At 37.0% G+C, this 26,520-nt stretch overlaps 1 protein-coding gene across 3 annotated transcripts in view; it reads right to left on the reverse strand.

The window, feature by feature from the left end:
* Positions 1-1,777: 1,777 nt before the first annotated feature.
* Positions 1,778-26,520, reverse strand: part of FUT8 (fucosyltransferase 8) — a 119,161-nt gene continuing 94,418 nt past the window's right edge. For all 3 annotated transcript variants that reach the window (XM_083349036.1, XM_083349037.1, XM_083349035.1), the window contains exons 7-10: positions 16,189-16,435; positions 14,171-14,347; positions 11,152-11,302; positions 1,778-6,096 (exon numbers count right to left, since the gene is read on the reverse strand). In XM_083349036.1, coding sequence (XP_083205162.1) covers positions 5,779-6,096; positions 11,152-11,302; positions 14,171-14,347; positions 16,189-16,435 — 893 coding nt within the window. In that variant the 3' untranslated portion in view covers positions 1,778-5,778. The remainder of the gene's footprint in view (positions 6,097-11,151; positions 11,303-14,170; positions 14,348-16,188; positions 16,436-26,520) is intronic.

A 26,520-nucleotide genomic window follows, 5' to 3' on the forward strand; every position in this document is an offset into this window, starting at 1 on the left:
TCCAGGTTTACTGTGTTTGGACTGTTCTCATTCTAAACTAAAAAAGTTTAACTGGTAACATGATTTAGGGTTTGGTAAACTCCCAAGGACAGTCTGTGATTCCTTATTAGTGGAATCTATGACTGGTTGTACTGAGCCAGATTTATCAGTCAGAAACTCTTATTGCCTCTTGAATGTCAGCTACTGTATGTTCTCCTCTTTAGCCTCAGAGTTGGAGAAATCTGGAACACTTCCAAATTGCTGGATGTTTTTATGATTCTCTGGATATTTTTGAACTGTGCACTTCTAATAACTAATGAGATCAATAGTGAAACTGCCCAAATGTGGCCATCCTATCTCCATCATGAAATTATGTCTTTCAATCAGTGCAACAGTGGAAGTTAAGAAATGAGTTTCCAGACTTGTTATATCTGTGACTTTTCCACACTGGCCATCCCAGTTGAATAACTTTTTAAAATGAAACAAGCACCAAACTGTAGCATTTGTCCATTCATTACCTTTAGTACTATGATTCATATGAAACATTTAGTGGCAAAAAAAAGAAGCAACAATGTGAAAATGCAAAAGCGGAGAATGTATTTCCATTAGGCTCTTATTTTCCTTATCCCTGAAGATTGGTTGTAAAATTCTAAGTCCTCAACTTAGAACCATTTGTTTAGTAATGGGTCAAAGCTACAATGGCACTGAAAAAACTGACTTATTACCTACCATTTTTCATATTTACAGTCATTGCAGGATTCCCATGGTCACTGGATCAAAATCCGGACACTGGTAACTGGCATGCGTTTATGATGGTTGCAGTGTTCTGGAGTCATGTGATTTCATTTTACAACCTTATGACAAGCAAAGTCAATGGGGAAGCAAGATTCACTTAACCATGTTACTAACCGTAGTGATTCACTTAACAACTATGGCAAGACAGGTCATAAAGTGGGGCAAAGCTCATTTAGCAATCAAAATTTTTGGCTCAATTGTGGTTGTAAGTCTAGATTACCTGTATTAACATCACTTAACAACAGCTCTGTATTTAGCCCAGAAACATCTTTGGTCTATGGGCCTCATGATTTTAAAACCTCTGGCCTGCTTTTGGGTATGCCTTGCCTTTTTTCCTCTTCTTAGTGAAATCTTGCCTGATGAATTTGAAAACTTGCTGGGGTTTTTTTTTTGGGGGGGGGGGAGGCGGAGAGGGGAATGTCATTTTGGGTGTTTATCGCAAAGTGCATAGCTAAATGTACATGGAGGTTCTCAGTCATCCAGGTACGGTTGTCCCAAAGGTGTTTTTTTTCAGGAGGCAGCTGGACTTTCTTGTGTTTCTTCTGAAGACGTTTTGCTTCTCATCCAAGAAGCTTCTTCAGTTCTGACTAGACGGTAGGGAGTGGAAGGATTTATATTGCTTGCAGACAGATGATCAACATTCTCTAAAGGAATGCAAATGACCATCTGTCTGCAAGCAATATAAATCCTTCCACTCCCTACCATCCAATCAGAGCTGAAGAAGCTTCTCCGATGAGAAGCGAAACATCTTCAAAAGAAACACAAGAAAGTCCAGCTGCCTCCTGGAAAAAAAAAAGCACCTTTGGGTCATTTTGGGTAGTATGTCACCCAGTGATGAGTTTTGGACATTTTCTCTGCAAGGGCCAATACTGCTATGATAGAGTAGGGTGACTGTGGAGTTTTTGGGTGTAGTTATAAAGTTCTGATGAAAAGTCTGAATGAAATAGATCATAATACTGTAGATCATACAGCTATTCAAACATCCTTCCGAGGTAGGTAAAATGAGGACCCAGATTGTTGGGGGCAATTAAGCTGACTTTGTAATAATGCCACTTGGGGGGGGGGGCGAAAGCCCTAATAAGCAGGCATATACATAGAATGAAGGCTACTGCTAAGCTTGTAAGCCGCCCTGAGTCTTCGGAGAAGGGCGGGATATAAATGGGATTAAAATAAAAAATAAATAAAAATGATCCATTTTCTGCCATCTCCTCAGGGAAAAGCTATTTTTCAATGGAGTGGAGCTAATAAATAATTTATACATGTAAAAAGTTGGCTCCCTGACTTAGAGAGGAACAATAAGCTTCAATGCACATATGAGAGTAAGCCAAGAAGCTCTTACTACTATCACATACCAAGAAAATTATGATAAAATGGCCTTATTCTCAAGTAAATAAAAAAAGGAAAACTGCACAAATGACTCTGAAAAATCTGGGAGATCTGAAATTCAGTCTCAAAGGACCATACTGGCATTGCAATCTTACATGTTGTTGCGTCTTGGACAAGGCTGGTGAGAGGGGAATGCTGAGTGATATGAGGGGCACTCTGATGCTGCTATGAGAAAAGCTAGTCACTTCTGCTATATTCCAAAGAAACTGACTGGGGGGAAAGTAGAAGTGGATTAAGACTTCAAAATTGGACTATTTGTAAAAACAAGCATATGTTTATTTTTATGCTGATTTCCTAAAGTGACTCTAATCTTCTGATGGGAATGATGTAGCCATCAAACTTACCAATTTTGAGGGCTTCACAACTTGCTGTTATAAATATTATAAGAGGACACATTTTACTCATTGCATTCATGAAAGGGAGACTGAGTTAATGTTTTTCATGTTGTGCCTGCGCATCTGCACCTACCCTTCCCAACCTGCTGTCCTCTTAGCTGGGAGCGAGTGGATTTATAGTCACAACACATCTGGAGGAAATGCTGATGTATATTCACTAGGATAGATCACATGGATATCCTTAAACCTAAATAGATGGGATTTCTGAATTAACATGCTGCTTTTAAATTAACAACTTTTTTCACAATTAAAGTTTATCTCGGAGATGGTTGTCTCTCCAGGATAAGTCATCATTGAAATGTGAACAGTTACAACACAACCATAACTTTTATCAAAGTACCAAATTATGTTTCTTAATAATATTTAAAAATATTTACAGAAGATGATCAAAAACACAGTGTTTTTCTGCTAATGGTAATTAGAATTTGTAATTTCATAAACATAGGGAAAATGATATATTTGCTCAAATAAAAATACATTGGAACACCTGATGCTACAAAGTGCTCATGTGTTCAAAGAAAGTTCTAATATGATACTAGAAGTGCTTTTCCATTAACCCTTATCATCAGGAGGTGAAATTACACTCTGTAAACTGCATCAAGCAAATGACACTTTATCCAAGAATCAGAACATTAAAGCACAGATACATGTTTGGGGCATCTGAATCCAAGGGAGAGATGAAGACTGCATTCTGACACCGAATTGGTATCAGCATGATCTAAATTCGAAGGTTAAGCTTCAATATTAACAGGCACTTTAAAAACAGAAATATATATTTTAATAATCAGTCCCAAACAGTATTTTTTACTATTCCATAGTAATGACCTGTTTTGTTTTTCCGATTCATTATCTAAAACAAATGTCACTTTAGGCCACTGAACGATATGTGACATTTGGGGTATGTGTTGGCATATTTGGCATTATTAAAAAGCATTCTTGATAAGATTGAAAGGGGTGGAAGGATGACTATGTGAAACTAGTAATTGTGGAGACGTACAGTTATGCTCCCACTGCTCTTTTCTCTCAGATGTGAGGAAGATAAAAGGCATGGAGGGGGAAACACATTCAGAGAGGCAGGGAAGCAAGCAGCTGAAAAAAAGGATAAAGATAGAGGGACTAGTACTGTATGTACATATGAAAGCAGTAACAATAATGATAGAGAAGAGACAGAGAGAGGTAGGCAAATGTAACTTTTCCTTCCATGCAAATAATTAGAGAAAATAGTTCTACTGATATAAAAAGAAGGGGGTAAACTTCCAAACACAGTTACCATAGAACAGGGGTGTCAAACTCAATTTCATTGAGGGCCGCATCAGCATTGCGGTTGCCCTCAGGGGGCCGGGTGGGTAGGGCCAGGGTGGGCGTGGCCTACTGGGTGGGGCGTGGCTAGAGTGCATATGGCCTACTGGATGGGCATGGCCAGCTCTACATCGTTCGCATCAAGGGTGCCTATGGGGGCCTGGGCAGGAGTGGGACAGATCTGAGGGTCTCTGGCAGAAGGAGGGTCTCTGGGCCAGGGCCAAGGCAGTGGGGGCCATTCCCTCACTGTTTCCAGGATGGCTTCGCGGGCCACATTAAACCACTTTGCGAGCCGGATCTGGCCCCCAGGCCTTCTGTTTGACATGTCTGCCATAGAAGGTTACGGAAACCTACCTGTTCCACTAACTCCAGCCATTCCATGTTGGGACTGAGTTACTGCACTTCTCTATTCTATTTGTAGAAAAAAAATCTGTGATACAATTTCATCTATTAACCTGGACAGTATAACTCCTTTTAAAATAAGTGGGAAGGTCATGACAGGTTATATTTAATCAAGAACCCAACTACCTCAATATGCAGATGGAGCTTTCAATTGATTTTGGGTAAGATAGGGCATCATTTTTTTAAAAAAAGTCTTAAATGAAAATCTACCAATTTACTCCATAGTTATGTACTGGGAGGGGGGAAAAACCCATCACTGCTGAAAATCAACTGCAGATAAAACCCACTTCTTACAAGAACCTCTGACACATTCAAGGATGAATTTCTATCTTGTCCTGCCCACCAGTTTTTCTACCCTGATGGATAGAAATTATCTCACTGGTGTCCCTGTGCAGTAATGGGGAAAGCCAACCCAGGGCTACTACGTAAAAGGTTATGAAAACTATTTGTTGCTATATTAATACAAAATCAGAAGAGCAGCAATCCCTAAGTTGGTGTTGGACCTCCATTTTTAGGATTTTCCATGTTTGGCAATGCTGACTAAATAGTATAGAAGTAGTATAGAAAACAACACATCAGAAATAGAAAAGATTTTCTCAACACAATACTTGTAAGAGAAGATACCGGGCCCTTGGCTCTCTGCCAAATAAGGAATCAATAGACCCAGACAGCCTCTGTACTAATCAAGGATACCAAAATATACTGCATGAAATTTCAGAGATTTCTTAAGAAAAGAATAGAAATATATTCCATTCAACAAAGTCTTCTTAATTTTAAAAACATATTACTTGTAGCACTCCAACCATTCATTTTTAATTTATTTTTTTGTTATCAAAGACAATGTCCAGAAACAGTACTAAAGAATCAGTTCATGGCATAATTTTACAAAAATTTCTACCAGACAATTATTGTATAGTTGGATGTATTTTTTAATTAATGATGAGGTGAATTAATCAATGAAATTGCTAACAAAAATCCTGTAAAGAAATATCTGTTCTGATTATTTAAATCTGTTGGTTGGAGCACATTGAGTGGACAAAACAACATCAGTGAAAGGCAAGCATAATTCTTGCCCATCAGGAGAACGAGACATGGCTCTTCTAAAATGTCACTGGTCTTTCAAAAAGAGGCACCATATTTTATATTCTGCACATACAAAATATGCTCATGTCACTTAAATTACATAATGCAGCAATGTTAAAAGTCTTATAGTTTATTAATGGCAAAGAACTGAGCCCAGAATTCATATATGATTCATGAGAGGGACATATTCTCAGAAAGACAGAGTATAAAACAATAGTTCCTGTTGAATGTGTATCAGTGTGCATGTGTGCAGTGTGCATATAACAAAGTTCAAACAGTGCCCTATCAAATTGTTCCACGCTGTGCATCCAGTCTGAACAGTAAAAGGCTTTCATTTTAACCATATGTTAAAATGCAAATTCACATCCTACAAAAGTCAACAATATGGTTGGTTGTAATAGTTCAAAGTAAAAGTTGCTATGAATTATTTTGCTTGCCTTTATTTGTCAGCCTCTTCATATATGGGATACTTGACTGTCTCAATTTTCTCTTTTACTTTATAGGAAGGGTATAAACCTGTTCTCCCTAATTTTCTATTGATGCCTTTGGAATAGCCATCCCAGTGGTTTCCGGCAACACCAATTATATCTCCAGGTTCCATAGAAATTTCATCAGCAGTTTGAGGATGATGAGCATAAATTGCAATCTGGTTGTGGGCATTCTGTCCCCCAAAATAATAAATATCATCCAAAGAATGAAAATAGGCAGATGCATCAGGATGTAATGTCTGCATGATTTCATAAGCCACTCGACAAACCTAGAAAAATAAAGAGAAAATATTAACAGGTTTTGAGGGACGCGGTGGCTCAGTGGGTTAGGACGCTGAACTTGTCGATTGGAAGGTCGGCAGTTTGGCGGGTCGAATCCCGAGTGCCGCGTAACAGAGTGAGCGCCTGTTACTCGTCCCAGCTTCTGCCCACCTAGCAGTTCGAAAGCACGTAAAAATGCAAGTAGAAAAATAGGGACCACTACGGTGGGAAGGTAACAGCGTTCCGTGCGCCTTTGGCATCTAGTCATGCCGGCCACATGACCACGGAGACGTCCTCAGACAAGCGCTGGCTCTTCGGCTATGAAACGGAGATGAGCACTGGCCCCTAGAGTCGGAAACGACTAGCACGCATGTGCGGGGGAACCTTTACCTTTACCTTTTTATTAACAGGTTTGTATTATTTAACATTTGCCCATTGATTAATCGTATCTAAAAGAAATGTGTATTATTAGACTTTTCTTCTATTTATTCTTAACACATATTCAATAATGTAATGGAATGCAACTCTCCTTACTCTTTTACAGGTAATCCTCGACTTGCAACTATTTACTGACCATTTGAAGTTATAATGGCACTGAAAAAAGCGACTTATCACTGTTTCACTTATGACTACTGCAGCATCCCCACGGGCTGGTAAAAATTCGGACACTTGGCAACTGGCATGTATTTACGACAGTTGCCATAGCCTGGGGTCATGTCATCACTTTTGCAACCTTATGACAAGCAAATGTCAAAGAGGAAGCCAAGTTCACTTAACAACCATGTTACTAACTTAACAACTGCAATGATTCACTTAAAACCTGTGGCAAGAAAGGTGGGGCAAAACTCACCTAACAACTGTCTTGATTAGCAATGGGCTCAACTATGGTCGAGGACTATCTGTACTATATTTCATAATGTACAAAATCTAAACAATTCCAATCCTGAAACTGTCATCTAATGTGTCTTCTCTATCAGCTACTATTTTAGGAGGTATTGTTTGACTGTTTTCAATCCATTCTACTTGTTAATAATTCACCTCTAATTTATTAAGAATGGATGTTTTCCCTTAAATAGTCATGATTACAGTGATGACTTCAGTCACATTTGATAGGCTTACAAGTCTGATATAGCTCCCTTCTGATTTTTTTATAATTCTTCAAAACCTTGCTACAACAAAATTAGCACATATCCTTCATTAAACCATTCAGAGTATTAATGGAGCCTACAGAATCTTTATCATATAGTTCTATTGGATCAAGTTCAGTTTTTGAGTGGACTTTCGTCAATTCCTCAGAATTGACTCAAGGGACCTAGACCTCTGCTTCTTTTACATGAGATCTTGCATGACAGGCAACTCCAGGATAACTGTCAGGATGACGTGCAAAACAAATGGTTCTATAGCTTCCACTTGAATATACTCTATAAAATTGAGAATTTTAACTGGGGTTTTATTTTCAGGGATAATTTAATCTTTTAATTCTCTTTTAACTTTGTATTTTATATTGATGCGATTTTAAAATGCCCTGTAAACCGCCCTGAGTCCTTCGGGAAAGGGCGGTATATAAATCTAATAAAATCTAAAATCTAAATAAAAGGGAATCCATTATTTCTCAGCATAACTGCTGGCTCCATGAATGAGCTACTGTATAAGGAAACTTTTTTTAACATTTAGCTGAATTTAGTTTTAACATTTAGTTATTGTGTCTTGCACTCTGAAATGAGAGAAAACATGTCTTCACATCCTATGTCAGATGTTTAAAGGGTTCTATCATATTACATCAACACCTGACCTCAATTGTGTTTTCTCACGACTACGCTTCCTTCAATCTTTCTTCATAGGCTAAGTTCCAATTTCTCCTAATCCCTTTTTAAATAAAATAATCTCATTTGTGGTGATTGGGAGAAAAAAGAAGACTATTCTAACTACAGCATTAGTAATGTGAGCTGATGTCACAATATTAGCTGAAATGCATCTTTGCCAAATAAAAGAACAAGAGCAAAGAATACAATTTGGACTATGAATTTGGGGATGCCTTTTAAACCTTTCCATTCCAGTCATGGTCTAGATAAGTGTTTCTCGATGTCAGCACTTTTAAGATGCGCACAGGTAGTCTTTGATTTACAACCTCAATTGACTTACAACCTCAACCTTAGCAACTTCTGTTGCCAAGTGAGATATTTGTTAAGTGAATTTTGCCCCATTTTACGACCTTTCTTGCTACAATTGTTAAGTGAATCTGGTTTCCCCATTGACTTTATTTGTCAGAAGGTCGCAAAGGTGATCACATGACCCTGGAACACTGCAACTGTCATAAATATGAACAAGTTGCCAAGCATCCAAATTTTGATCAAGGATATTGCAACAGTTGTAAATGTGAAAAATGGTCATGTCATTTTTTTCAGTACCATTGTAACTTTGAACGGTCACTAAATGAACTATTATAAGTCAAGGACCATCTGTACTGGCGGGGAAAGTGTAGGAGTTGAAGTTCATATCTTTAAGTTGGTTGAGGTTGAGAAACACTGCTCTACATAAAAACTCCTCTCTTCCCTAACTCTACTTCGAAGTAAAGTTTGTAATGGATTCTAATGAGGTAATTTTCTCTGCCCTGCTTAAATAACAGCTCTAGAGCTCTATCCTTCAGGATCATGGGAAAGAGAAAATAGGTTAAAATTCTTCTGACAGCTATCATCTTTACTGAACCCTGCACCTACTTTATTTAAATTGTAAAATTCTAAGGCGACCTGAAGTCTACCACCTACTGTTTGAGAACCTATGCTGCCAACCCATCTTCAGGCGGTTATGCCTGAGATCACTTTAATTTACACTGTACCACAACAAACAAATGAAAAACAACAGAAAGTAAATTGGCTGTTTTTGAGCAGATCCAAACTGTGTTTTTTTTCCTGATACCATGTTAAAGTACAGAGCAGGTTTGATCTACTGGTTAAGGCCACACATCAGGCCTTGGGAGATCATTAGTTCTAGCCCTGCCTTAAATACAAAGTCAGCTGGGGGACCTTGGACTAGTCACTCTCTCTCAAGCCCAGGAAGGAGACAATGACAAACTACTTCCAAAAAACCTTGCCAAGAAAACTGCTGGACCGGGCAGTCGCCTGGGGTCAAAAAGCTAACTCAAAGGCACTAACATAGACATGCGTTACTATGATGGAATTTTAAAGCTGGATCCAAAGCAGAGGAAGAGAGCTGATTGTGCAAATAGAGCCTTTCTCACTCCCTCCCCCCACTAACTGTGCTTGTTTTGTTCCTGATGATTGTGAGGATCAAAGCATTCTCTGCTAGGATGTAGCACTAATGAGTTTCTAGTATTCCTAATAGCTTATTTAAGCACACTTTCCAGAAATTGTGCAAAACAAGAAGCCCATCTGTTAGGTGTTCCTGAGTGAAACTACTAAGGTTGTAAAAAGCATGAAAAACGAATCAAGGAGTACATCATTTATGCAGAGGTTATCTGATATTCTGTCAGACACCATGATAGATGGGGAGACATGATAGATGCTATTAAGGAAGTTTTAAATCTATTATATTACAATTGTTACAATGAAGCATCTGTCATTGAGCATACAGAAAGGTGTGTGATTTCGGAAATCAAATATGTACTCTAAATTTGTTGAAAGAAAAACTGGAAATCTGGCTAAAATTCAAGCCTCAGTTTCATGAATCTGGTAAAGGGACCTGCAGTCACATCTTACATTTGAATTGTGAAGCACTTTTTGCTTTTTGCAACTGAAGTACTAAAGGCAAAATTTTAATTAATAGATTATCTGCCTTTTAAAAGTGTATTACCCAACTGCACATGATATCAACATAGAAGCATTTCCTTTATTGAATACTATGGATGATTTGCTAGGAACAATGACAGACTAAGATAGGAAGAAAACCCCAAATATAGTAAAGCTAAAAAGCCAGGAGCTGAAAGACAAGAAGGCGGAAAGAAAGACAGAATTGAACCAAGAGCCTTCAGTCCTCCCCAGCACACAAGATATAAAACCGATAAAAACTATTTTGGCAATAATACCTCTGTGATGTTCACAGTGAAGTACTATTTTTTAAAAGATAAAATGTTGAAACAATCCATTTATAATCAATGGGTAACTTAACTGAAATTTGATAAATAAAAAAAAGAACACCTGGCATTTCAAAACAGATATATATTGTCCTGTAGATACAAATCAATAGTTGGTATGATGCCTATGCTTCAGAATATATTGCTTTTAAGAACAAAAATCAATGAATTGTTTGGTAATACAGTCCAATTTTGTTTAGTGTACTTAAGAGATATCCAGGACTAGTGATCACAATGTTCCTAGCAAATCATCCATAGTATTCAATAAAGGAAATGCTTCTATGTTGTTATCATGTGCAGTTGGGTAATACACTTTTAAGAGGCAGATAATCTATTAATTAAAATTTTGCCTTTAGTACTTCAGTTGCAAAAAGCAAAAAGTGCTTCACAATTCAAATGTAACACCTGACTGCAGCTCTCTTTACCAGATTCATGAAACTGAGCTCTGAAGCTGCTGTGCAATTTCAGGGAAATATATATTTGGTTATAAGAAACTGTAACCAGGTAGTACATTTATGGTCTGAAGCATATTTTTGCCCTTGATTCTGAAATATCAATGTAATAATATACATTGGCATCGTCTAAACTAGCGGCTATTACTAACAGTTAAAATACTAGCCATTTTGCAGCAATACCGCAGATATAAGATTCATTAAGAAATACTTCATTTGGTTTGTTTGTCCCAAACTACAGCAAAATAACAGTTTTTTACTAATGCTAAAAAATTAAAATTCTACTTATTCTTTCCAATTTCCATGATTATTCGGAAAGAGAACCCTTCAACTGTTTTATATTTATTTGCAAAGGATATGTTTTCTTGTTAATTTCTACAATGAATTTTTAAAATACCAATTTATTGGTAATTTTATTATGTTATTATTATTGATTGTTAATTTAAAACTATCTTTTATTTTATGTCTGTGTGCTATGGATTTTTAATTTGCCTCAAGTTTTGCAACAGGAATTAGCTTACCTGTGAAGAAAAAGTGCACACAAGGAAGTCTGCCTGAGACAAGAAGTGTATATCCAAAATAACACCCCGCAGAGAGTTTTCAGTGTATCGATTATGAAGACCCGCTGACCACGATATGGAATTGTCACTTATGAATTCATAGTTTGGATATCTGAAAAAAAAGCATCACAGCATCAAGCTTTAGTTTTCTTTAGGGAAGAGTGTAGTATCTTTGCACAATTTATTAAGACTGAATTCTGATGTCTTGTTCTGAACTGACACTTAAAAATAATAAGGAAGACCACTTAATTTATTGGTACAAGTTTTACTAACAAATGAAAAATTGACTGTATTCCATAAGAAATAAAAACTACTTGTATCTGAAGCATTTTATACCATCAATCTTGGCAGCCTTTTATACAATCAATCATGGTACCTTTCTGCTGAAAGAGATAACTAAAGCTGTATATCATTAATATGCATATTAAATGCTACTTGTCATTTACCAGCAAGGAAACAATCAGTGCAATAACATGGATGGGAGAAAAAAGCTGAAATTAAATCCAGACATGGAGAATCATTTGGTCAACAGGAAACTGGACTCAGGCACTGCAACTGAGTATGTTCTTTACAAGTTTGCCCTTCTTCCATAAGGGCACCGGGAAGAAAGGAGACTTCTAAGGTTGAAAACTATGCTTCGTCTACTGTTATACGAAAGAATTCAAATAATGCAAAGATGAATCAGCAAGAAATTTAGAAATGTTTGAATTTACTTCACTATCAGATAGGTTGGTCAGATATTTTAATTACTAATTAATGTTATTTCCACAGCTGCTTGGTTAGAGCCTTTCTCCTGATTTTAGCACAGTGGATCCTAACTTTTTGCTATCACACCTCCCTTTAGTGGATTCTTAATGTATATACCATTTTTCCCCCAAAATAAGACCCAGTCTTATATTTTGTTTGCCTTCAAAAGAGGCACCAGGTCTTATTTTCAGGGGATGTCTTACCTGCTTACTTTAGGACTGCCGCAGTCAGGCCTCCCACGCCCCGACACCTGTTGCACCACTACCCAAGTTCTTCTGCGGCCGTTGACAGCCACACGCCATGTGGCGCAGCACGCCGGTGTGCCACACGGCTTCCTTGGACAGCAGTGCAACAGGTGTCGGGGCGTGGGAGACCTGGCTGCAGCAATCCTAGGTTAAGCGGATGCGGGGCACGTGGGGCAGCTCCATCCCCGACCCCCGCTTGATTTTTACGTGTGCTCCTCACCCCAAAACTAGGGCTTATACTAGGCACATACGTAAAAATAAAGCTAGGTCTTATTTTCGGGATAGGTCTTATTTTTAAGGAAACCCAATACCTCCCCTAAAAATCCAAGCACAAAAATGAACACAAATGAACAATGAAAACAATGCAATGAAACTGGGAAACTTTGGGAAAGGTGGATTTATTGTCACAGTTTAACGAAAAGGTTCTTCACAGGTCTACTGGAGTCTGTTTACACCTACCCAAGGGTGATACACCTCACAGTTTGGAATATCCTGTTCTAGGGAGTGGTGACATCTTTACTTTGCTGGTCATTTGGTGTTCAGGTCTTCCCATGGAAGCTATATATGTATGCGTGAGGCTTCCAATAAAATTGTGACTAAGTTTTTTTTATTCTTTCAAAATAAAAATAGCTACTCAGTTCATGAACTGGAAAGCTTGACCTATACAGTTTTAATATCATTGTTGTTATTGTTATCATCATCATCCTTTTGGCCAAACTCTGGAAACAAAGAGCCAGTTTTCACAGAACTAATCTCTAGTCTCCACATGGGAAAGTGGGCCCCAGGACAACTGAAAAAATATAGTATCACATACATACCCAGGATACTATATCTTGGAATTACCTGGATTATTGTAATACTATATGAGAGGACTAAGAGTGGTTTATCAAACCTGAAAGAACTTCCATATTTGAGCAAACAAATAAACCTTTGAAAATATTCACATACATTATTTACTATATGATTAAAGATCGGCTTAATGGAAAGGTCATGCTGAATGATCCATTCATTTGTAAACAATATTAATTAAAAAAGTTACGCCAGAATGAATAGGAAGAGAACAGAAGTTATTCCAATGCAGACCAGTGAAGCTGCATCAAAGGTGGGCACCGAATGGCTGGTAGGATATGATGTATGAAATCCAGTAATTAACAAACTTCTCAGATGAAGTTATTGTGGAAGAAATTATCTGAAGATATCTCTCCTTAAACTAAAAGAAAATACTGTAATTTATCTGAGTGTCTTTCTTCCAAACAGGAAGTAAAACTAACAATGTCCAAATAAGAATTAATTGGAAACTGCCATCAAAGTGCAGCAGATTGTTCTGTCAAGTAGTGTAAGAATAGGAAAAGGGCTGGCTAATTCAGCTCTTGATTAAATTTTCTCTCTAGTATTATATCCTAGTTCCTAACAGTTTTCATCTTGAGTAGCCACCAGCTTTCCTTACCTCTGCACCTAGGGACAAATAGTTCTATTCTTATCCTTCTTGAGTAGGAACAATTAAGCAGGAAATCTGGGCTATCAGTCTGATTTTTCTTTACAGGTTTAATGTATAACTGAAAATCATGATTTACACTGTCATGTCTCAATGGAAGCTGGAGAATGATGGGGGGGGCAATGGTTTTTATAAGTGTGACTGATAGAGATAGGATTCCAGCAGAAATTAAAAATAATGAACTGATTTGAGAAACAAAGGCAAAGAAATTTTTCTTTCCAGGGAAAATGTACTCTTATGGTCTAGTCCTCTAGTAGAAATTTTTTTCATCAAGTACCATGGGAGGAAACTTGATGTAAATAATGCTATTTCCTCTTCCCTCAATCCTAAATACCAAAAATGTTTGGATATGATTTCAAATAATGTTGGGATAAAGTTATTGAAATTTGGAAAAATCTTGAAACAAGACAGTAACAGTGAATAAATCATATTGTTTAAATGACTGCATCATGTAAAACCACTTTTGCAGAAACTGTGTACCAGGATGCCTTACTTGGATTTTGCCTCTTGCAATAGTGAAGGATCATCTGTAGCCAAATAGACTCGCTTTTTGTCAATATGCTTTTTCCGGGAAAGAAGTTGGAAACGTTCTTCAACATGTGTCATGTATTCTTCAATTGGATGAAAGGCTGCTTCGGTTCCCACTTTGTCTGTTCTACGGACGTGAATACTGGAAAATAAAAAGATACTTGGGATTTCTCTTACACATCTCTTATTAATTCAGAACAAATAATTTGTGGCAATTCAAGAGTAAAAGTAAGAGTCAGGAGGCCTTAAAGCTTTAAAGAACTGCCAAAAATCTTTCCTTCTTTCAACCAGCAAGATGTGAGTGACGTCTCAATTTAGACTACTCTTTTTAACAGAATAAAATTCCATAGACTGTTCTGTGTATGGGTCTGCATGTATCTGCATTTTAAATATATATATATATATATATATATATATATATATATATATATATATATATATATATATATATATATATATATATATATATATATATATATATATAACAGATATCTCATATTAAGAAAATGTATTTTTTTATCTCTTAGAATGGTAAAAGTTCATTCTAAAAGGCGGATGAAAATACAGAAATACAATTATACTTCATTACGTCAATTTATATTAAACACATGGAAATATTACAAAGTCAGAAAAATTTTAGTTAAGCAAACTTAAATGAGGAATGTAATTGAAATGTGTTTTTTCTCTCACTGCAATACTAGAACTAAAAACATGAGAAACCCAAATAAAATTGATTAGGTTAGGTTGTAAACAAATTAAATTTATTATTCATTTATTATATATGAATTTATTATTCATATATATTAAATCATCAATTTGTGAAATTCATTGCTGCAAGGTAGATTAATTGCTATAGCTTATAAGACTATTTTGACTTATTTTTTAAAAAACAAATATTTTTTTTAACTTATTTATTTGATTTATGTGCACCCCATCTCTTCTAGAGGTGACTTTATTTCAATTATGTTGAAAAATGACAGCTTTTTTTACAAGTAGAAGAGAAGCAGTCTAGGAATATATTTCACAGAAAATTTAGTGAAGTCAAGAAAATTAAAGAAATATTCAATCTAGGATTATAGCCATATACTTATGAGCTGAAACATAAAACCACTTCAAAATATGCAATTAGATCCCTATGTGATTTATAAAAAATAATGCAATTTCCTTCATTTGATAATGATTAGATCCTAAACAATAGCCTGCTATTCTAAAAAAGTGGGCATCAAATAGAAATTTCAAAAATCCAATTCATAGTTCTTAAATGATTAAACTGGCTATATCCTAGGATCTGTCAACTAGCCTAAATACTGATAAGTAGGTGCTTTTGATAACCAAGATCATGTGGTTCTGCTAGTTTATATACCATTTCTAAGAATACCATTTAAAAACAAAGATTAGACACTTGGATGTTGGTGAGAATTATTTCCTAAATAATTTGAAAGGCCAATAATTTATTGTCTATACCAGACATGTCAAACTCACGACATCACGTGACATCGTGCAACATATCGGGATGATTTTGCCATTGCCGGCAATGGGGTGGGCGCGGCTTTCAGATGATGCATCCGGCCCGCGGGCTGGCAGTTTGACACCCCTGGTCTATACTGTCAGAACCATAAAATATAACTTTCTCAACTTTTAAACAAAGTTTTTCTAAACTTATTGAAACCATCAATGATCATTAATTATAAAAGCTAACTGAAGCCTCCATTATCAGGGGCATTGCATTTCTGAATTAAACATGTTGGGGTGAACAGGGCAGGATCCTCATTCTGTGTAGTGACCTTGAAATTAAAAAAGTGGTTTAAGACTGCTTTCTTTATTCCCAAATAGCTTTGACATGAAAAAGAAAATACTGAAATAAGATGAGTTTGAGGAAAATTATGTTTTTTTCAAAAGTAAATCCTACTGATTTCAATGGGAATAAACATGAGTAAGTTTATGACAATCTTTATGAAATTAATGACTTAATAAAACACTTACCCAATAATTGGATGTTTAAAACCAAGTTTTCTTGTGACTTCTTCTATCTCTTTTTCTAACAAAGGCTGTGGACGAATTAAGTATTTGACAAACTGTGAGACCCACCATACTGGAGGATCCCCATGGACACGAATTAGTCTATCAGCCAGATCTTCTGGAATTGCCAGTGGCAAATATGGAGGCCGTGGATGTAGACTGTCAACTATGGGCAATTCTATAACTTGAACATTTTTGTCATTCATTTCACCTAGAAAAGACATGGTCAGAATCAAATGTTTCAGAAATAGGTGATTTTACAAATTTTATTAAAGATATAGAATGAATATATATATATATATTTGTGTAAATTACTAACAAAGAATTAAAGGGAAACTGAGATGCACTCCTTAGTCGTCATCAGTCAGCTATACCCTTCTGAGATTCGAACCTGGGCTGATTGCATACAAGGAAGTGTTATTTGCCTCTAAGCCACAAGGTCCCTCTCGCTCTGTTAGCTTTTTTCTGCAAGGGAAGATATGTTTCAAATGTTAACTATTTAGATTACCTTGCTAGGCCCCAAACATGGGGCAAATCTTTATTTCCTGTTTTCAGCCTATCTTGAAGGTTATCAAACAGGCAGTAGTCACACCGGACAATTCATATATTTGTGTAAATTGCTAACAAAGAATTATAGGGAAACTGAGATGCATTTCTGACTCCTTAGTCGTCATCAGTCAGCTATACCCTTCTGAGATTCGAACCTGGGCTGATTGCATACAAGGCAGTGTTATTTGCCTCTAAGCCACAAGGTCCCTCTCGCTCTGTTAGCTTTTTTCTGCAAGGGAAGATATGTTAACTATTTAGATTACCTTGCTAGGCCCCAAACATGGGGCAAATCTTTATTTCCTGTTTTCAGCCTATCTTGAAGGCTATCAAACAGGCAGTAGTCACACCGGACAATTCATATATTTGTGTAAATTACTAACAAAGAATTAAAGGGAAACTGAGATGCATTTCTGACTCCTTAGTCGTCATCAGTCAGCTATACCCTTCTGAGATTCGAACCTGGGCTGATTGCATACAAGGCAGTGTTATTTGCCTCTAAGCCACAAGGTCCCTCTCGCTCTGTTAGCTTTTTTCTGCAAGGGAAGATATGTTTCAAATGTTAACTATTTAGATTACCTTGCTAGGCCCCAAACATGGGGCAAATCTTTATTTCCTGTTTTCAGCCTATCTTCCCTTTAATTCTTTGTTAGTAATTTACACAAATATATGAATTGTCCGGTGTGACTACTGCCTGTTTGATAGCCTTCAAGATAGGCTGAAAACAGGAAATAAAGACTTGCCCCATGTTTGGGGCCTAGCAAGGTAATCTAAATAGTTAACATTTGAAATATATATATATATATATATATGGCTGTTTGTTCCTCTTTTTTAAACTGCCAGAGGGGGTGTGTTCTGTGGAGGTGTGCTCTGATTGGGTAGGGGACCAAGTGTGTTCTGATTGGGTGGGAGTGTGTTTTGAATGGTGGGGGTGTTCTGATTGGGTGGGGGTGTGTTCTGAGTGGATGGGCTGGTCTCAGCTGCCAGCTCCAGACCTGAGCTGGTGAGTTGTGCTGCTTTTGTTCGGCTTCGTGTTTGTGGTGGTGCCATGTTTTTATAGTGGGTGTCAGTTTGCTTATTGTGTGGTTTGGAGGGGTTTAAAGTGGCTGATGTTGCAGCTGTAGTTAGGTTTCTGTTTTGTGGTTGTGTGTCTTTATCGTTGTGGGTTCGGATTTGCTTTTTGAATGGTTGTGTGGTGGTGATGTCATGTGATGTTATCATGAGTTTGGGTCTGGTATCATTCTTGGTGGTTGGGCTTCGTCTGTCAATCAAGGCGGGTTTCCAAATGGCTGGTAGACGAGAGGTATCTTTGCGCCTACACCTTTAATTCTACGCGGGGAAAAACCCGAAAAACCAAGGATCCACATACAGGCACCCGCGAAAACCTCAGAAAACATATATATATATATATATATATATATATATATATTAAATAGAATTTGTAGCTTTCTGATTGAGACTGAGTATCCATTTCAATTATTGTCTTGCATGCAACTGCACAAATTCAAGAGTTACCAACAGACTGAACAGAAACTTTACATTAGGTATGTTCAACTCACAGTCCTGGACAGCTAGTAATGTGCCCCAACAAGATAATGAAAATTATTTAAAATAAAGGAATATAATATATATTAACTATATTATATATTTTTATGTGGCCAAGACGATTCCTTTTCAGTCAATATGGCCCAGGCAAGCCAAAAGGTTGGACAACCATGGTTTAGATTCATTTGCAAGAAATATCATGGATTGATAAAAATGAATTGCCATGGTTACTAATTCACCTCTGTCCACTACAGGTTGTCCCCAACTTACCACCCATTGTTTAATGATGATTTGGAATTACAACAGCAATGAAAAAGTGACATATAAGTCATTCATAAAGTTACAATAATCACACCACCTCCATGGTCACATGATTATAATTTGGACGCTTGACAATCAGTTCAGATTCATTACCAATTGCAACACCCTATAGTCACCTCATTGAGATCTGCAACCTAGGCAGGCAGCTTATGACAAACAAAGTCAATGGGGGAACCCAGATTCATTAATAACCATGTGATTTACTTAATGACCAAGGTTAAAGTAGTCATAAAATCAAGTCTGTTCACATAATGATTTGCTTAATGACTGCATTGCTTAGCAAACAAAATTCCAGTCCCAATTGTGATTGTAAATCGAGTACTACTTGTACATAAAGTATTAAAATGCATAAAATATCTATAGAAAATGTAGCTAGGAAAAAGCTAAAGCTTGTAACAACACAATTTGAATAGTTTTCCTTAAACTCTAGCATTTCTTGGTAAAACTTTCATAACACATATATGCTGCTATTTTTACATCAAAAGGAGCATCATTTATTCTAGCTTTTACTAAGTTTGGATGCAATGTAATAAGCAAGCCTCATGATACCTCAATAAAGCCATGGATTTGTAATTGAAATTATATTTAGAGATAATAGGGAGTCACAAGCCTTTCTTCAATTTGTTTAACCAAAGATTCCCAGCTACTAATTTCCCCCCAAGAAATACTATTACTGTTATTGTTATTACTGCTGCTGTTGCTATTATTACATTTCCAGAATGGTGTGTGTGTGTGTGAAATAAGAAACAAAAGAGAAAGGAATTGAGGAATAAAATAGTAGAAACCATTTTTCTCATTCTCATCCCAATTTCTCTACCTAAATATATAGGTATTATAAATGAATTTACTGACATACTTCCTTCCATTCTCTTTCTGTCTTTCTATCATGAACAGAACAGAACAGAACAGAATAGGAAGGGACCTTGGAGGTCTTCTAGTCCAGTCCCCACTCAAGCAGGAGAACCTGTACCATCTCAGACAAGTGACTGTCTAGTCCACAGGTCTGCAACCCGTGGCTCCGGAGCCGCATGCGGCTCTTTCAGCCGTCTCCTGCGGCTCCCGGTCTTCTGCCATGTGCAGTCAAAAAAAAAAAAAAGTGGGACTAAAAAAGTTCAACCAATCAATTCAAATATGCAGGGTAGGTGCATATCTCGCCTTGGCTCCACTCTTCAGTCAAACCCTGTTCTGCGCATGCGCGCATGTATGCACATGCACGCACATTTTTTGCGGCTCCGTTTTTCCTTTTGTGAGGGAACCGGTTCCGAGTGGCTCTTTCACTGTTTCAGGTTGCTGACCCCTGGTCTAGTCTCTGTTTAAAAATCTCCAGTGATGGAGCGCCCATGATTTTTTTAGGCAAGCTGTTCCAGTGGTTAATTGTCTTTACTGTTAGGAACTTTCTCCTTAATTCCAGGTTGCTTCTCTCTTTGGTCAGTTTCCAACCATTGTTTCTTGCCTGCCCTCTGATGCTTTGGAGAATAATTTGACCCCCTCTTCTTTGTGGCACATCTCAAATACTGGAATGCTTCTATCATTTCACCTCTATCTCTTCTTTTCTTTTAGACTAGCCAAACCCAAGTCCTGCAGCCGTTCTTCATTTGTTTTAGTCTCCAGGCCTTGGATAATCTTAGTTGCTCTTTTCTGAACTTTTTCCAAGGTATCAACATCTTTTTTGTAGTACGGTGACCAAAATTGCTTGCAGTATCTGAGCTGTGGTCTCACTAGAATTTTATAAAGCGGTACTAATACTTCGCATGATCTTGATTCTATGCCTCTGTTTATGCAACCCAGGATTGTATTAGCTTTTTTGGCTGCTGCTGTACATTGCTGGCTCACAGTCAAGTGATCGTCCATGAGGTCCCTCTCACAGTTACTGTCTTTGAGCCTGGTCTCACCTAATCTGTACTTATATATTTGACTTTTCCTGCCTAAATGTAAAACTTTGCTTTTGTCCACATTAAAACTCATTTTGTTAGATAGGGCCCATTGTTCCAATTTGTCAAGAACTTTTTGAATCCTGAGCTTGTCTTCTTGCATGTTGGCTATTCTTGCCAGTTTACTGTCATCTGCAAATTTGATGAGTTCCCCTTCTATTCCCTCATCTAAGTCATTGATGAAGATACTGAACAGTACTGGGCTTAAGACGGAGCCTTGTGGTACCCCACTGCTTACTTCTCTCCATGTGGATGTAGTACCATTGAGGACTACTTGTTGAGTACGGCTTGTCAGCAAGCTACAAATCTATCTGGTGGTGATGTTATCTATTCCAACTTTTTCTAGCTTACCAAGCAGTAGATTGTGGTCTACTTTGTTGAATGCCTTACTGAAATCTAAGTATACTATGTCCATAGTGTTTCACTGTCTACTAATCTGGTCACTTTATCAAAGAATGAAATAAGATTGGTTTGGCATGATCTATTTTTAACAAACCCGTGCTGGCTACCAGTTATAACTTTGTTTGCTTCTAGTTGTTCACAGATCTGGTTTTTTTATTATTATTATCTTTTCCAGAATCTCCCAGGTATTGATATAAAATTTGCTAAGTGCAAATCCTGTAATAGGATTTTACTAAATTACGATCAAACCCCAAAAGTTAAGATACTGATACAGTTAAATCTCCCTCCCTTCCCAAAAGCAGTGATTTGTCAATACATTTTTTCCACAATGTTTTGATGTTTTGACTTGGTAATCTAGTTTACAGCCCTGTAGTTTCCTGTAGTCTCCAATTGAAGTATAATTCAGGTCTGCATCTGTTTAGCTTTTCAAGATCAATCAACAACAGCTGGATACTGCAACTGTTTGTGACCAGGCTTAGAAAATAACTAATAAAATCAATGAGGCTTAAAATAGACATGATTCACTTGATGTTAGTGCTATTTCAGCAGACTTAATCCTATATCCCACTCAATATACTTGCTCTTATCTTAAAAGTAAAGCATCAGTTTAATATTGCAATTTTAATTAAGACATACCTGGAAATTCAAGGCATTTCTCAATTCATAAATGTATTTTAAAAAGGAGAAAATTCTCTGAACAGAACTGTCACAATGAGGAGAAATATAATTACAGCAACCTCACTTCTTCAATTCTAGTTTGGATTATAATAGGGAGAAACTGTCCTTAACCTGTAAGCCATTATTTCTCCATTTTTACTTGACAATCTGAACACATAATCTTTATCTAGAAGGTTCTATATTGATGATGCTTGGAGGGTGCAATGGTCTATAACAGATAATCATCATCATCATCATCATCATCATCATCATCATCATCATCATCATCATCATCATCTAGAAACAGATATTCTGAGAAACTGTATTCCCAAATCATTTTGCCTCATTTCCTGAAAGGGAGGGAGTTAAGGAATGAAATAAATACTTTAACCTTGCAAGCTTACAGAGTTTTTCAAACCCAAAGCCACAAATAACCCTTCAGCAGTATGCCAAAAGCTTCATTCCAAAAGATAGGCAGGACACAGATATCAACTAAATTTGATAGAGTCTAATATAAATTGTAAATAAACTTTGATTAAATAAATTTTAATATTATTTTCTTTGTATTTTTCTCTTCTGTCACATTATAAAGTACAAAGTTGAAGCAATGTCTGGAAGACCAAACCAAAGCCTTTTAGCAGCCACAAGTAACTGCAGATACTTAGACTAATTGTCCATGGTATAGAATGTAATTGATGTGGACTGCAAGAAGGATCTGGTCCATACCTACTTTCTGTTAATTTGCAATTTTCATCAGTTAACTTCAATACTGCAAATAGATATCTCTTTCACTGCATCTTCGTTTCACCATTCTCTTGAAAGAGACTGAACAGAGGAATGAAATAGTGGCTGTTATTAATTAATGCATTAAAGGTAAAAGGTTAAGGTTTCCCCTTTCCAGTCATGTCCAAGTCTAGGGGTAGTGTTCATCTCTGTAGCAGCAAGACTATATGCCGTGGTGCATGGAACACTGTTACGTTCCCACCAAAGTGATACTTATTTATTTACTCATATTTGCATGCTAGGCGGGTAGAAGCTAAAGCAAGTAATGGGAGCTCACCCCATCGCACAGCGCTGGGTCTTAAACACAAGCTGTCAGCTTTGTAGCTGACAAGCTCAGCATCTTTAACCGATGAGCCATTGTGCCCCTGTTAATATATTAATATTTTAATGTAATAGGCATGTCTTTAACCAGCCAAACAAAGCTTGTTGTCTCAATGTTAGGGAAAGATCAAAAATGAGGAAGGCATCTATAAATAGGTAGGAAACTTTTGCAAGGAGGAAGAGTAACAAATTCAATATAATTTGAAGGTAGTCTAAACTTATGTATAAAAGCCTTGCCAGGCTTTCCTAATCCAATGGGAAATTTTCTAAATGCATCTCACATTGCCTACTTTTCCCCTTTCACTTTTCAGGAGAGATAATAGAGGACAGAGGTATAGAAAGCAAAAAGAAAGAAGAAAATTTTGAAAATGGGGATCACAGTGGCTGACAGATAGGAAACATCACCTGATGAAATAATTCTACTTTAATATAACATTACATTAACAGTATCTTGCAAGTTTGAAAGTAAATTCCCTTCCATTCTCTTTACGGCCCCAGAAATTAGGGAAGTTTTCTACAGAGCTGCTTGTCCCACCCACATTATTGCTGTGGGCTAAGTTGCCTTTTATCTGACCATTCCTTGGCTCCCAAGGTCATTCCCATATACCATTACCGAATCTCAGTAACATCAATTCCAAATATGCAGGTATTATAACTTTATTTTAAAATGCCGAACTGCTTCAATAGATAATTATTTCAAGTTATGGTTTAAATTCTTCTTACATTAGATTAGGTTACATTAGATTATAATTAATATCCAAAGAAGTTTCTCTTATATGGTAAGAAAATTTGGGAAGTATTTTAAAATCAATATAATTTGCTTCCTGACCATAATATATACTCATATGTTGTCACGAACTAAAAGGGATATATACGCACAATTATAACATTGGTAGATTTTTTTTCAATTAATCTGAACTAATACAGAATAATAAAGCTGGAAGGGTCCTTGGAGGTCTTCTAGATCAAAGTAGCCCAACCTTCTCGGATTGATGGCCCGGCACGGGGGGGAGGGGGGAAGAGGGTATGGTTTTGTGCAAGGGGCGGAACAGGTTTAAAAAAGAAATGGTGATGCATAGTAGTAATAGTACAGAGGATAGTATAATGGTAATTGTAATAGAGTAATGCTGTAGTAATAGAGTAATAGGTAACAGTGTAAACATTGTCATAGTAATAGAAATTAAAGAGTATTGAAATATTATAATAGTAATTATCATAGTAATAATGTTGGGATGGCATCAGAATATAGGAAGTACTCATATATCACTTTTGTTTGTTTTTACAAAATACACTATCTCCCCTTTCCTTATAGGTCAGTATGTAGAAACCACCTGTCCAGTGTACAGTTCTTTTGTGTGTGTCTTGAGTCTGGGTCAATCCAGTTGGGCATGGTTTAAAAAAAGAACCCATGACATGTATACACCATCTTTCCCAACCATGTGGCATCAAGACAGATGAATATTTAATTCTCATAGTGGGAATCAGATTTTGTGTACTATGACAGTAACTACCATATATTTTCATTCAGATTTACTCACAATAAATACAGTATACATACTGAGATTCAAGCTGAATTCCTTGAAAATACTAAACTGGGAATTTTTAAACTATTGTATTTTGAACATGTCTTAGTACTTCAGCTTGTTCAGAATGCTAAAATAAAGGATGCATAGTCTATGTCACACTAAGTCAGAAACCTTTGCAGATCTGCTGATCTTCCTTCAGGTGTTCTGTTCCCCCCTCCCGGAGTACAAACAAACAGACAAGCAGGCACGACTAGTAAGAGTTAATTCTACAGGCTTTAGTTAATTGCCTTCTGATAAGGCCTTGGCAGCAAAATAGGCTCGTTACCTCAAACGTCAGCTGGAATGAGATAACGTCCAAACAAACAGTCCAGAAGCAGATGTACAGAAGTGTTGCCAAGAATTCAGACCAGGGTTTCAAACAAGAAGCAGAGTTCCAAAGATGTGACCAGAAGTTGTTTAAACTATTGTTCATCACAAAGTTCTGAGAGCAGCCACACCCCCTTTTGTACCTTATGGGGTGTGGCTCAATGACTCAGCTACTCCCTGGCCCTCCTATTCAACCTATGTTGCTGCAAACGCTTGGCCCTGCGTCTTTCTCGAGGGTCTAGCCATGAGTCATCTTCACTAGATGTATTTGCTGCAGCTACTCGAGTTCCATCCCAGCCTGGCTCCCAGCCTGGCTACTCCCAGGCTGCTCCTCTCGGCCTTCAGATGGAGACGGAGGTCTTGCCAGAGAGGAGGGTCCCAGAGAGGGAGGCCTTGCCAGTCCCTCCCCATCATCCTCAGAGTCCTCTTCCTCGATTAGGACAGGCGCGGGGGTCGGGGCCACAACATCAGGTTTGTTTGTTATGTATCTATTATTTTTCAGATTATTATCTCTACCAATTTGCTAGAAACAGATACATTATTTATTGGTATGTAGTTTCCTGGAAGTCCACAGAATCCCTTTTTTAAAATTTTGTGTCACATTGCTAACCTTTTATTTTATTGGCTCTGAGCTTGATTTCATTGGCAAGTTTTGCTATAAGGTCACAGTTTCACATCTCAGCTGTTTAATAACCTTCTGGTAGATGTGATCAAAGTGTAGATTGTTACTTTATTCTCTTTCAAGATGTCTAAGAACATCTTCTCATTAACTCAATTTGTTTCCTTTTCTTTCCTGAAAATTTCAGTACAGATTCACATATGTCGTATACTAAAACAGATGCAAATTTTTCATTAAGTCTGTCTGCAATTTCTGCATTATTCTTGAACATTTCTTTCACTCCTTTATTTTCTACTTGCCCTCCCATTTCCCCAAAGTTTTCTACTTTGAATAATTTATTATTGTTCTCCCTTACATTTTTTTTGACATATACTCCTCAAATTATTTATTTGCACTTCTTATTATCATCATAGACTTTTTCAGTCTTTTGTTTGTGGATACCAAGGATGATCTTGAGGTAGTGAAATAAATTAGAGAAAAATTTAAATTTCTACATGCACCATGTACCTTGTAATGGTTGGGCTTGGAACCAATCAGAGGGAAGGAAATTCAGATTTAATTCAAAATTATGACTATGAAATATAAATGTAGGATCCAACTCAAGTCACTTTATATTAAAAGAAGGGAAAGCTTATTGAAACTTGAAGGATCAGGTAAAAAGGATTGACAGGAAAAGCCAAGAGGGTCATATTTCTTCATATTGCTCAGAGGTTATTTAAAAGCTACAATATTTTCCACAGTGAAGGAATAGGTCAATTAAATCCACAAACACAGACTGGAAAAGTCTATGATGATAATAAGAAGTGCAAATAAATAGCAGTTAACTTCAATACTGCAAATAGATATCTCTTTCACTGCATCTTCATTTCACCTTTCTCTTGAAAGAGACTGAACAGAGCAATGAAATAGTGGCTGTTATTAATTAATGCATTAAAGGTAAAAGGTTAAGGTTTCCCCTTTCCAGTCGTGTCCAAGTCTAGGGGGTAGTGTTCATCTCTGTAGCAACAAGACTATATGCCGTGGTGCATGGAACGCCGTTACGTTCCCACCAAAGTGATACCTATATATTTACTCATATTTGCATGCTAGGCGGGTAGAAGCTAAAGCAAGTAATGGGAGCTTTAAATAGCATATCCATAAAGAGAGAGAGAGAGAGAGAGAGAGAGAGAGAGAGAGAGAGAGAGAGAGAGAGAGAGAGAGAGAGAGAGAGAATAAACATTCAGAGGATACCCTTTTATTCAAGCATTTTAATATTCTTAGATAAATTTTTTGGCTTTAT

This window comes from Vipera ursinii (genome assembly GCF_947247035.1).
Source record: "Vipera ursinii genome assembly, chromosome: 1".
In the NCBI taxonomy this organism is placed as follows: domain Eukaryota; kingdom Metazoa; phylum Chordata; class Lepidosauria; order Squamata; family Viperidae; genus Vipera; species Vipera ursinii.